The sequence below is a fragment of the Acartia tonsa genome, chromosome 14 (assembly GCF_053477335.1).
Source record: "Acartia tonsa isolate MP-2025a chromosome 14, ASM5347733v1, whole genome shotgun sequence".
NCBI lineage: Eukaryota > Metazoa > Arthropoda > Copepoda > Calanoida > Acartiidae > Acartia > Acartia tonsa.
In genome coordinates this window covers 19,714,567-19,727,914 of record NC_137273.1, presented here as the reverse complement: position 1 = coordinate 19,727,914, position 13,348 = coordinate 19,714,567, and the positions used below count along the sequence as shown (strand labels likewise).

General features: G+C 33.0%; 1 protein-coding gene across 1 annotated transcript; it reads left to right on the top strand.

The window, feature by feature from the left end:
- The first annotated feature begins 1,143 nt into the window (after window positions 1-1,143).
- LOC145305951 (uncharacterized) lies at window positions 1,144-13,066 on the top strand. Its single transcript, XM_080147857.1, has 5 exons — window positions 1,144-1,577; window positions 1,901-2,023; window positions 9,169-9,224; window positions 11,330-11,416; window positions 12,822-13,066. The coding sequence occupies exons 2-5, from the start codon at window positions 1,905-1,907 to the stop codon at window positions 12,971-12,973; spliced, it is 414 nt and encodes a 137-aa protein (XP_080003983.1). The 5' UTR covers window positions 1,144-1,577; window positions 1,901-1,904; the 3' UTR covers window positions 12,974-13,066.
- Window positions 13,067-13,348: the final 282 nt, after the last annotated feature.

Sequence of the window (13,348 nt, the reverse complement as noted above, 5' to 3'; positions counted from 1 at the left end):
ATTTTTGTTTTAAAAATCTTATTTACATTATATTAATAATAATTCCAAAGAAAATTTAATATGAAAAAAAACCGTTTATTGATATTAAAATTAATAGAAAAATTTGATGAAAAATATTTTTTTTTATAACCTTGTAATCAAGATTCAAAACACAAAATATTTTTTTAGCTGTGTACTTTTTTTATATAAAAAGAGAAAACTGAGAAAAGTAAAAGCAAGTTTCCAGAGTCAGGGATACTTACAATTTGTTCTTGAAGGTTTGTCTGCTTTTACATTGAAATAAATTGTAGGCTACGCACCTAGAGGCCTCTAGGGGCACTTGATAAAAGGGGGGGGGGGGTGTTCTGGAAGTCGACCAATCTAAGTCTAAAAAAAGTAAAAATAAAATTGGTTTTGGGAGAAGGGAAGTTTTTTTTTTTTCTATGGAAGGTTTCTCTTGGGAAGATGGTTGAAGCCAATTCCCCCATCCCAGATAGTTAGATAAACGTTCCTAGCTCATGAGAAGCATCATTGTAAAGGAGAACCAAATCGGTTATTTTTTATTTGTATAAATTTAAAACTAGGGTAAGTGTCTAGGTCTATTTATTTATCTGTACGCCTGTCTGTTTGAGGTTGCTAAAAACCTTCGCCACTATAAAACGTTTTATTCCTTGGTTTAAATTCCAGATATTGTTAATAGATTAAATAAAAGTACATATACCTTGATTCTAAGTGGGTTAAAATACCCTCCCCTATTGGAAAGCTACCCCCCCCCCCCTCCCGTAAAAAAACTGTAGTAAACGCACTTGAATTTAAATCTTATCTGGATTTAATCGGTTATTCTAGAGAGAAAGGAAATCTATACATGATTCATTCCAATATACAAAAATAAAACTAGATAAGTAATCATATATTAATAATATAAAAAAAACAAGAATAACAACATCCATAAAAGCAAAGCTTTAAAATCAGACGGTAGGCCGGACTGTTACAGGAATTAATATGCCAAGTTTGAAATCGATAAGACAAATCCAACATGCCTAAATTAACGATAATACATAATAGATATCCGTTACGGACGCAAGGATCGAACCTTATTATAGAAAAGCCTCGCTTTAAAGAACATATGACTTAAACACACAAAAGTGTAGGGTTTTATGATTTTTTTTAGTTGATAAGTTTGAATGCATTTGTACGTCGCACAGACGTACGTACATGTCCTAATTATATATTAATAGCCTGTGCTGCTATCAAATATTATCTATTTGTTTAATAATTTGTGCTTGTTGTTGTGGACCATTAATAACTATATGTGGAAATTACTAGAAAGGGTGTTCAAACATTTAACAATATAAATTGTAAAATCTCGATTAAATGTTTCATATTTGCAAAGAAAGAGAATAACAAATATGAAGACTAGTAGTTTAATTATAAATGCGAAAGCTATATTTTGCGATTTTGATGTAACACATCTTGCGGAATCTATGAAACACCACTAGAAAGCTGTGGATATAAATGATAGGATTTCACTAGAGAAATTATCAGTTTCATCTCTACTCTCAACAAAGACACACACACACACACACACAAAATACAAGGTAAGAGTTAACATAGTACGTGACTTGCTCAGGGATGGAGGGGACATTGGAAAGGAAATTGTACCTATACCCAAAGGTTTATTATCCCATTTTGTTATTAGTTTGATTAAAACTTTGGGTACTTTTATTAAATTTTAATTGGTTGGTTCAAACTTTAGGTACTTTCACTTTTTCACAAATAATTTTAATCTAAACTTTGGGTAATTTGGATTATCGTGATAGGGGTTTTACATAAACTTACACATTTTCAAGAAGGAATCAACCTTATATATTAAGGATCACTTCATAGATACTCCACTTTATTAATTAAATGATTTTTTTAGGAAAATGCGCGCAGCTGTTGTTTTTGTGGTTGTGCTTGCAGTTCTGTGCCTGGCTGACGCCCAGCGTGGTGGCAAAAAGGGCGGCAAAGGTGGTCCCGGCCGCAAGCTTATCAGACAGCTGAGGTAATATTTTTGGATCATGGAAAGAAAACGAAGTATCGGGTTTTCTCAATAGCTTTTGATAGTGTTTTAGGTTAAGATAGGTTAGGTAAATGTTAAAGATTGCCCCGCAGAGTTACGAAAAAGGTCCGACAGGTGTTAGAAATTTTAGAGCCCCCCCTACCCGCAGGGGCTAGAAATAGTATCCATTCTTTCCATGATCCATAATTTTATACAATTTCTCTTCTCCTAAAAAGTTCATAATCCATTTTTTTTTCAATTTTCAACAAGTTCTTGCGAAGCTACTCTATAAAAACGATACTCAGTTCTGGCCTTAAATTGGATGTTTACATTTTTAATAGTACAAGATAACATTGACTTATTGGCCTACAGATGGAAAAAATCCCCTTTACAACAAGGATGATAACATCTATAAGTATTGGTGGATATACGGACAAAAAGTTTAAAGAGCAGTTAAGTGGTCGTCATAATAAAGAATAAATTTATTGGAGTAAAAAACACGAAACCTTTCATATGGGTTTTAAAAGGACTCTCCACAGAAAAATAAACTTTGGATTTTTGAAAATCTAACCTGAAATTATAATTCTCTGTTCAATTTTAGGCATTTTTTGTTTTTGTGGCATTGCGATCGAAGCCCTTTGAAAATTTTGACCGCCCTTAAGTGAATCCTCCCGCCATTCAATTTGTGCTGCTTTAGTGATTTTTAGCTTCTATGTTGCCGCATTCATCGCCCTTCTCCGCCGCTACTCCGCTATTCATTGCTGTATGTCGCGGTTCAATACATGCTCCCCTCTCCCTTGTTCAGAAATTAAGTGGAGGCTGGGGGATTTTGTGTATAGCGATGTAAGCGGTGTATAGCATTGTATAGCGGAGTAGTGGCGGAGAAGGGCGATGAATGCGGCAACTGCTGTTATATTGGGCGGAGGCGAACACAAAAAAGTGGCGGCAATATTGTCCAGCAGTTAGGAAGCATGAGTAGAGTGGAGGCAAAATTTATAAACCTTAGATTGTGTATGGTCTGTATATGACATGGTTAATATATCCGCGGTGTCCGCGGAAACGCGGTTTTGTTTTTTAGCGGTCCATGGCGCACACCAACAAATTCTCGTTGTGTGTGTGTAGAATTTTTGGAGTAAAGATACAGGTTGACATAGGAAAGGGAAGGCAGGAATGTGATAGGTGGGAGGGAAGGGGAGGGGGGCACCAGGTATTTGCAGCTATGGCTGCCTGGCTTGCAGAGGAGTTAGTTGAGGTTAAGGCGAGAGCGGCAAGAGGCTGAAATAGTTTAGTACAACTTAGGGAAGGTGTTTAAAATTGTAGACCTGTAAGATAGAAAATATACAGGGATTTGACAATGGAGATTAAATTGATTATCCTCCATGGTTAGAAACAAAATTATTCCATCTATAGATTTAGATCATCAGTGCATGGAAAACTAAGTGGTAGTTTATACCAACCAATCATGAGTTTTTAGTTTTTGAGAAATAGTGTTTGTAAAACTTAGGGTATTACAGTTGCTAGATACTAAATTACCCCATCTGTTTTTGGTATGAAACCAACCAATCAAATTTCAGGTAAAGTTTTGGGCCAATTATTAAGATAATGTGGCAATACAACTTTGGGTACCAGTATAATTTACAGTCCAATGTCTCCTCCCTCCCTGAAAATATTATAGAAATTTTAAGTGATGTTAAAAAAAAACAGATGAATAGGATGATTATATAACATAAAAATTGTTGCAAAAAAGTGGAAAATCAAAATTACCATTTCTGTAGATCAAAAATAGTGGTTGAAATAATCAAACACTCAACTTAAGGAATCAACCAATCAAAATTCATTGAAGTCCCAAAAGTAATTAATCCAACGAATAAGGAAACATTGCTGGGGATAGTGTAATAAACAGCCCATTGTCCCATCTCTCTCTGCATTTCTTATCTATCCCATGTTAACATTTTTCGTCAATTGTGCTATCCCTGTAGACAACTCTTCTATACCCAGGGAGGAGATAACATTGAACTGTAAATTACAATTATACCCAGGGAGTGAGGAGACATTATTAGTCTTTACAGTTGTATATCACAATTGGTAATCTTGAAAACTTTGGGTTATTGAATTTTGATTGGTTCAAATTCAACCAATAATATTGATCCACATTAGGGGTAATTTTAATTATCATCATTGTGGATGTAAACGTTCATTATCTTATCCCTGAATTATATAAAAAGTTCCATTTTTATTTGTTACAATATAAATTTCATTTCTTTATTGAAGTTACTATCTACCAGGGATCTAAAGGGATAGGTAAGATAATAGCCGATAAATTTATGTTCATCCATTTGATTCTACACAAAATTACCCGTTTGTAGATTACAGTTAGTGGTTGATGGCCACTAGGTATACTTAATAAACTATCCTTTCAAAATTTAATTAAATTTCTCAAAGTCTAAAGTTGTTCTGCTAACAAATAAGAAAACGTTATCAAACTTTGGGTATTAGTGTAATAGACAACCCAATGTCCCCTCTCTCGTTATCAAAGTCCAATTGATCAATAATTTTGATTTATTTCTTTTGTCATAATTAGGAAATTTATTGTCCATTTTCTTATTACTGCTAAAAATTTAAAATACTAAATTAAAGTAAAACAGAATCATAGAATCCAAGAAAGTTGAGTACTGAAACCCTACCACACCCCAATATTTTGATTCAATTTGAGAATGCTGGGATGGAGGTAGCTTATTCTTTGTTTGTTTATTATTTTAATATTTATTTTTTTATCGTTCATTGTCTTATCCCTTGTGATTCCTTAATCAAAGTATTTGAAGGAATTCTCTAATATCATGGAAAAATGCATGTCGATAATATATCAGCCTTTAACATCTTATTGTAATTTTAAGGAAATTTAAGGGGGAGGAGGGGGTATTTTTTTCTATTGGTATTTTTCTTGGTAGGGTATTGGTATCCTCCATAAATATAGAAAGGGTGAAGATACCCTTGCCCGAAACAGCTATAAACTGTCCTAGGACTTATGGGAAGCTACACTGTAAAGGAGAACCATATAAGTTCAGCGGTTAGCAAGGCAGTACAGAGAAACAGACACATAATGATTTCTGCTACTAGGGTTATAAAATAAATATTTTTCCAGTATGGCTTCGACACCGATTAATATCAGAAGGATAAGATTAGGTTCTCATCCAATCATGTATAGCATCATATTCCAGATAATTTTCCACGGGGCTAGCAAATCTGGTATTTTTCTTATAATTTTTCATTTAAATCCACGGAAAGCTGTCAATGAATAGCTATTCCAGTATTAAAGTAATTTCTGCGGTTTCACAAATAACAAAACGAAGCATAAAGGGGAGGGGGTTAATGCAACAACTTCGTAATCAATGAGTAAATTGCACTTAGAATTCGAATTTTGATCTGAAATTTTGCATGAGTAATCCTTGGTAGGTCTATTTTCCCTAAATTGAACAAAAATTTGGAAAAGTAACAACTTGGTTTAATTCATGGTAAATTGTAGATGCTGCATCTAAGTTTCAAATAAATTAAACATGTGAACTCTACTTTTAAATAAAAGCTTCCCAATTAAATTAAGTAAGTCATAATTATGTATATGAATAATTTGATACACACGCTGACCTTGACAGACACACTTCCTTTAATTGGAGCAGAGCTTGCCCTCTGACTTTCAAGGCGAAAGTCATAGCTATCACAGCTCAGAATTAGGCAACCTTTATGCACTATTTGGCCTGTTTCTTATCAATATACACATATATATGGACCATGTAGGCACACCTATTGTAATTTATCAATGTTATATGTTTATATCCAACCATATACCTATTGTTAATTATCTATTTAACTATTTCTGTATATAAGCCATACCTAAGCCTTTTTCTCAGATAACTTTCTTATCCAAAGTATCATGAACAATTTTATGCTCACGCTAACTTACAAACACAGTCTAGAGACAGACAACACTCTAAATCCAAGTATTTAGTTTTCTTTTTAGCTTGCAAACACTTTAAAACTCAGTTATCATTTAATTCGCAAACCAACTGGTTCTCCCTCTTCTCTCCTGGCTAAAGAAGGTAAATGGCTTAGTTTATTTAGCATGCATTGTTTAGTTTAAATTTAGGTTCCTTTGTACTTGGCATATATTGTGCATATGACTTATGTTAGAGGCCTAACTATATGCACAATCATGACTTGGACTTAGGCACATCTCATCCTACACTACTTACACTTACTATAAGTATTATGTAACATTAATATCTGACTGATCTACATGTAAATACAATTAACTTTATTAAACTGTTTTCTTTCCTTTTTATACTTTACTATACTTATCTTATATTGATCTAACATCAAAAACCAACCTTTACTCTTAGGTTAAAGCACTGTAATACCATGCGTGGGTATTTATGAATCGCCACGGATTCAATAAATTTGTATTATAATTGTGGGAGTAAAAGGACAAAGCATTCTATACTGACACTGATGTTGAGAAAACTTATGGGTATTTTATTTAAATTCTATTTTTAAGCAGTACTCATGAGAGAGCGATCCCCACATTCAAACCCATGGCGTGCACAGGAAAGTTGCAAAAAAAACCGGTTTGGCATGGCCATAAATGCACAACGGGTATTTTGACCCGTTTTGGGCGGTTTCCGCCGGCATTAAACCCGGTTATTTCGACCAAAAATTGAAAAATGTAATTTTTGAACACCCAAAGTGAGATGAACACTTTTTAGAACTTTGATACGATCCGTAATTGAAAACTACACAACCTCATGTAATCTATAGAGCTACAAGTAATATACAAAGCGATTTATTTCAAATTTAGTGTTTGGCTATAGGTACCATTCTTTTCGGTTGAAAAAACCCGTTTCTCAAAGTTTTAAAAGACATACACTACAAAAAAAGACAAATAAAATTTGGGTGTTACATATCAGAAAACGAACATAAAACTATTGGGTGACACATATAGAGATTACTAGGGTTATTAGGGTGGCTCAAACCCTTACTAATGACGTAAACTGTTATTTTATTGGTTGAAAAGTTAAAACCGGGTAATAGAACCAAAACCGAGCAGGGTTTTAAAACTGTTGGGTATTTATGGCCATGCCGAACCGGGTCATAATAGGGCGTAAAAAAAAGATAAAAAAATCATATAAAAAATAATAATTTGAATAAAACGAATTCACAAATAGATGTACTTGTCAATAAACTTTAGATTTCACGAAAAAAATCAGCAGCTTTACTATAAAAACAAAAAAGTTAGAAGGGGTATTTTGAATTTTCATGATTTTCAATTTTGTTGAGCTATACTGGCAAACGGAAGTAAGCTAAACTGCCTGCTCCAGGGGTAAATGAAAGCCAGGGTAGTAGAGGGGGGATTCATACTGAGAATGATGCAATTATGAAGCTGGAAACCGTTTTTTTTACATTTTCTGGAACCGGGTTTTAATACCCGGTTCATCACTAATGGGTTAAGGTGTCTATAGAAAGCTCTTTGCATGCCCTAACAAAAAAACTCTACAGGATATGGGTTCTATCTCCAAAATTTAAAATACATCTTCAAGATTTTGTATTTTTTAAAATTCCTGTTGCATAAAATGTGTTGTAATATTAGAGACCCCATATCATTTTGAGTTTATTGTCAGGCAATAATTCTGCATCTTTAGACACCTTAACCACCCTTGTAGGTCAATCCTAGCCAATTTGAGAGAAGAAAAAATGTATTGAGAACTGCAACAAAAACTGGCAGGATTTTTAGAATTAAAGATTTTAGGGAAAAAAATCACTTTGGTCAAAAAATTCCAATACCTGCGAATCAGAAATTACCTCTAATTTATGAATAAAGCTTAAAAAAACATAATGATATGATAAAAAGTATGATATAAAAAAAAAGTTTGGATGAAAAAAAGGATGTTCTTTAGACTGATTTTTAACCAAATTCTAGTTGCAAGATCTTAACCAAGACAGGCATCATGATCATTGCCACATCATTTATTAGCGATCAAAATAAAAAGTTTTTTGGAAGTATGTTTTTTTTGGGTAGAAATAAAAAATTGACCAGAATAACCCCATGCTACCCTAGTTGATTCCTACATAATTAATGATAAATTTATCCTGAAAATAAGAAAAAAACAGCTAAAAGGCTGAGCTGCCAGCTGCCAGCCATTCGCCATTACTTTTTCAACTTTTTGTTCAATTTAGGGAAAATAGACCTACCAAGGATTACTTATGCAAATTTTCAGATCAAAATTTCAATTCTAAGTGCCATTTACATATTGATTACGAGATGGTTGCATTAATACCCCCCCCCTTTTTACAAATTTAGCCAACAAGTCTGGAAATAATCTAATAAATATTTTTTTAAAGCGAAGCCATTCTATAATTAGGGTCGGTCAGTCCGTCAGTAAGTCCGTCCGTCCGTCAGTCCATAACGGTTAGCTCTTTTCGTTAACTTAGGCATGCTAGTTGTCCTATCAATTTCAAACTCTGCATGGTGATTCCTGTAGTAGTTAGGTACAATTTAGAAAGCGTAACAACTCTATAATCGTTACCAGAAAGTCCGTACATCCATTTTAAACATGTTGATTTAACCTTTTTAACAACAAGTTTTTATATGATAAAATCATTCGATTGATCAGATTTTTCGAATACTGATTTCTAGGACAACAAAGCATCTCTATACTTAAGTCCTAAAAATGTAAGTATTACAGACAATTTTCCACGAATTCAAATTAAGATATCATTAAAATAATACCCGTATTGTTAGGCCAGACCTTTTAATATCCACGGAAAGCTGTCTATAATACGACGCGATAAATAACTATTTTTGTATAATAAAGATGGTTGCGTATAGCAGTAGCGATAAACTGTTTATTTTATGACTATTAGCCTACTATGTTTTTTTTTAAGCGAAGCTTTTCTATAATTAGGGTCGGTCCGTCCGTCCGTCTGGCATGTTAGAATTGTCCTATCGATTTGCATGGTGAATCCTGTAGTAGTTGTGTCCGTCTATCTTCAATATCAGCCGATAACTATACGAATGAAAGGACTAACGGACAAAAAGACAAACTAAATTATTGAGCAGCTTTGCTTATCAGCGTAGCAACTGTATAATTAATGTTAAGATGTGAAGATGGTGAGAAGCCCAAGTGTGAGTGTGCTGCTCCCCCCTGTGGACCAGGTATCAATAAGTTTATCTAATATCATTATAATAAAGTAACAGGATGTCTGTTTGTCTGTACCGAAGGATATCGCTGAACCGATCGGGTTCTCCTTAACAGGGTAGCTTCTTACAGGTCCCGGGAAGTTTATAACTATTTTGGGGGAGGGAACCACCACCCTCCCAAGAAAAATCACAAAAAACCTAATTCTTTTTTTAACATAGAGACAGGAACCCAACAAAGAAACTTTTAAAGTGCCACTAGAGGCCTCTAGGAGCGTAGCCCACAGTGGGATCTTTTGCCAAAAAACGGGACATTTAGAGTAGACAAAAGTAAACTTCAATAAATAAGCTTGTATTTGAAGAAATGATGTAATTTCTTTTGCTTTGACTCGGAAATAACATAAATTTTGCATCTGTTAACTTCTAATGTGCCTTTGGTAAGTACGTCTTGCTGTTTTGGAGGAGCGAAGCTACCCTATTTCTAAAAAATCTATAAAACTTCATAACTTTAGTTAGGATAGGAATATTTTAACAAAATCAACGTCTATGTAAATATTTCTTCAATGCAAACAATGTTTGTGAACAAGAATATAGCGTCAGTTGCACCCATTTCGAGTCCCGGCATTTTTAGGTAGGTCCAGTATAAGTAAAATAGGACACTTTTAAGGCATGTTTTCAAATATTTTTTTTACAGATATAAACAACAATAACATAATTTTCAAAACACTTTTGATTTTGTGTTAATACCTTTATTCTAGGTCTAGCTATCTTTATTTAAAGTTTGTATAAGAATATAAGCATAATTACTTAAATTATATTCTCTCTCAAACGTATATTTCTCTCTCTCTCTCTGATGCGTATATAATGTTTTTGCAATATTATAATTAATCTCCAAATTTGAATTTCTGCTGGACCAAAACCAGTTTTTTTAGAACACATGAAATTTAGCAAATTTAATTGCTAAAATAAAAGTATTTTTAAGTCATCTTTATTTAACGACTCCTTTATCCCTTAAATGTCCATTAAAATCGCGAGAACGGCAAAAATCGTTAAAAATCACGCCAACGGCGGCAAATAACGACGAAACGGTTCGCCAGAGGCAAATGATGCATAAGTCAAGAAAGATCCGCCTTAATAAGTTTGAAAATATTGCAGAGATGACTTTGTGCCCCAGGTTGTGAAAACTGTTTTATACACAATACATGTTGTATATTAATATTATTATTGCAAAACCCGGGGCCTCCTGTCCGTTTTTGGGTAAAATGGAGAAAACTGATTTTTTGGGGTTAAAAATCTTAATATTTTTGGTGAAATTTTCTCACAAAATGTCAATTTACACCACCAAAAAAATATTTTTTTAAATTTTTTCTTTAATTAGACATTGGTACAGGTATCTGAAAAGTACCTCAATAAATTTTTTTTTCATAAGATGAACAAAAATGTATTTTTTGTTGCCTTGAAAAAATTGTGTAAAAAAATCTGGAAAATCATCAAAACTGAAAAGAAATTTTTCACTACCTTTTTAAAAAATGGCATAAACCCGCCAAAAATTAATATTTTTTAAAAATTTCTTTTCTAGCTGTCTACTTACAGCCATTATTAGGTCCTAGGATAGATAAAAGTCGATTTTAGATTTTTTGGATGTCCCGATTTTTTTCAATAGATCCCACTGTGTAGCCGCTAGTAATATATTAAGGTAATAAGGTTTTTTGTCTGTAAATTAAGATTTCTATAACTGATAAACCGATTAGGTTTTCTTTTTTAGGTAATCTTTACATAGGTCCTTGGATTGGTTTTAGGCTATTTTTTTTCAGATTCAAGTCTTTAAATGTCTACCTGCAAAGCCCCTTGAGCCATTAAGGGAAGAGGGTGGGGGGAGTTGCACAATCATTTTTTAATTTAAATTTATCAAGGAAACGTACAAAATTTTTTGGGGGGGATTTCGATTTATTTTTCAGAGTGGAGATACCCCCACCCAAAATTAGTAATATCTACATGGACAATGACATATGGGAATCTTCACTATAACCGAGGACCATATCGGTTATGCGGTCAGCGAGATGCTTCGCTACAAACACACAGACTAACATCCTGTTACTTTTACATAAGTATTATTCTTTTAGACAACAAGCCTACCTGCACTTGCGCTGATGGTTCTGCCCCAACCATTCCTTCTCCTTGTGCTGACGGTGGCTATCCCACTTGCCCAGGTAACAGTTATAGAGTAGCTACGCATAAAATTATATATTTTTCATAAAAGAGATCTAACTAATAACTAAAAATAAAACAATATTTGTAAAGGTTTCGTGATTTTGACAGGCAACGCTAAGTAGTAATTTTATCTTTTTATTTTATGTTTATTTTGCTTGAAATCTTTACCTTATTATTTACTAAGTATATTTGCGATAACTTTTATTTAATGAAATCTTCCAATTTTTAACATGTACAAAACGGCCTGCTTAATTGCTTCAAGATCCATGTCAGATCTATATAGGAAATAAATGTCTATAAACGAGCTCAAGTTTTCCAAGGAATATTTGTTTAAAACTCATAGTGCTCCAATAATCCATAATAAACTCTCATTGCCCAGAACGATAAGACCCATTATTTTACTTTATTAAAAATAAATTCCTTTTTTTAATTTCATGTTGCTATTTACCTTATATCAATGTATTTAATTTCTAATCATAAAAAAGAAAATTTAGATTTATAATATAATAAATTTAAAAAAACTCTATTTTAAAAGAATTCGATTGTGGCGACACTTTGTGTGTTCAAATATTAAACTAAAATTGTAATCATCATCATTAACCCTTTGGTGATGGTAATGTAAAGAAAAAAATATAATTTAAAAAATCTTTTTAAAATCATTTAGATTATTAAATATTTACTTTCTTTTAGATAGTAATTCCGGGTGAGGAAAATATTTTTATTGAGAAATAGATATGCATATAGAAAACTAGCCAATAGGGAGATAATTATATCGAGCCAACTCTAGTCTATTATAGAGTAGCTACTCATTAAATTTTAAATTCTGTAAAGGTTTCGTGATTTGAGAAGCACTGCTTTTTCAACCTTTTTATCTTATTTTAAACTAGCATCTGGGACCCTAGCACCCTAGGGGCCTTGTACTTTAAGGTGTTGAGAAAGAAAATAGAAATAGCCTAAAACATTCCCTGGCCAATGTAAAGCTTCCCTAAAATTAAAATCTTCTGTTCAATAGTTATATAATCTTAACAAAAAAAAACGTTACTTTGTCATATTAAAGGATAAGGATATTTCGCTTGAAAGCTCTATCAATGTGTTAATATTTAAAATTTTCATGTGACCGCATTTCAAATATGATCCATTATCATCATTCTATTATATAAAATAGTATAGTTTTTTGTTTAAAGCATAAGATTTAATAAGTATTGAACCGATTGATTAATTTTTTTGGAAAGCTTCATGTATGTCTCGGGATGGTTTTAGACTGTTCTATTTAAAAAAAAATACGTCTATGGATTATTTTTAGGCTGCAGTTTTGCCCTCTCTTTACTGCTTTGAATAAAGCCCCTAGAGATGTCAAGGGTGCAATCGCTATTATGTTTAAACACAACCCATTTTCTATGTTAGGAGGTTGTGATGACGGATCTGACGTTGTTTTCTCCGCCAACCCCCTGGAGACTCCCCCCTGTGCCGACGGAAGCCTACCCAAGCTCAAAGACCTGAAGGGAACATGCAAGTGCGCCGATGGAAGCAAGCCCACCCGACCTGGTAGAGAGTAAATAGCGCATTTCTAAATTCCATAAACTTTTTTATGATATATGTTTATACTTAATTTGTGATAAATTTTAATAAATTTGCAGAATTTCAATAAATTTAATTGATGAACAAGATAAAAAGTTAGACACTATTACTAGGGTTCGCATTCATATATTCTACTAATAACTACATTTAATGAAAAAACATTTGTTTTGTTTCTAATCAAATTATTACAACAACGAAGTTAATTTTTTTAAATCACGAAACCTATATGTGATTTTCAGGTGTCGTTGGGTAGCAACACATATTGAAATTGACGACCTTTTTATCTGCCCCCAAATACAATTTTAGAATTATTTCGCTTGTTGGCTATTAATTAGGCCTTATTCCTGATTTAT

Excerpts from the sequence above, each read along its gene's own strand:
- LOC145305951 (XM_080147857.1), top strand. The coding sequence starts at position 1,905 with ATGCGCGCAGCTGTTGTTTTTGTGGTTGTGCTTGCAGTTCTGTGCCTG. Across the intron at positions 9,225-11,329 it reads TGCTCCCCCCTGTGGACCAG|ACAACAAGCCTACCTGCACT; the intron begins GTATCAATAAGT and ends TTATTCTTTTAG. Across the intron at positions 11,417-12,821 it reads TGGCTATCCCACTTGCCCAG|GAGGTTGTGATGACGGATCT; the intron begins GTAACAGTTATA and ends TTTCTATGTTAG.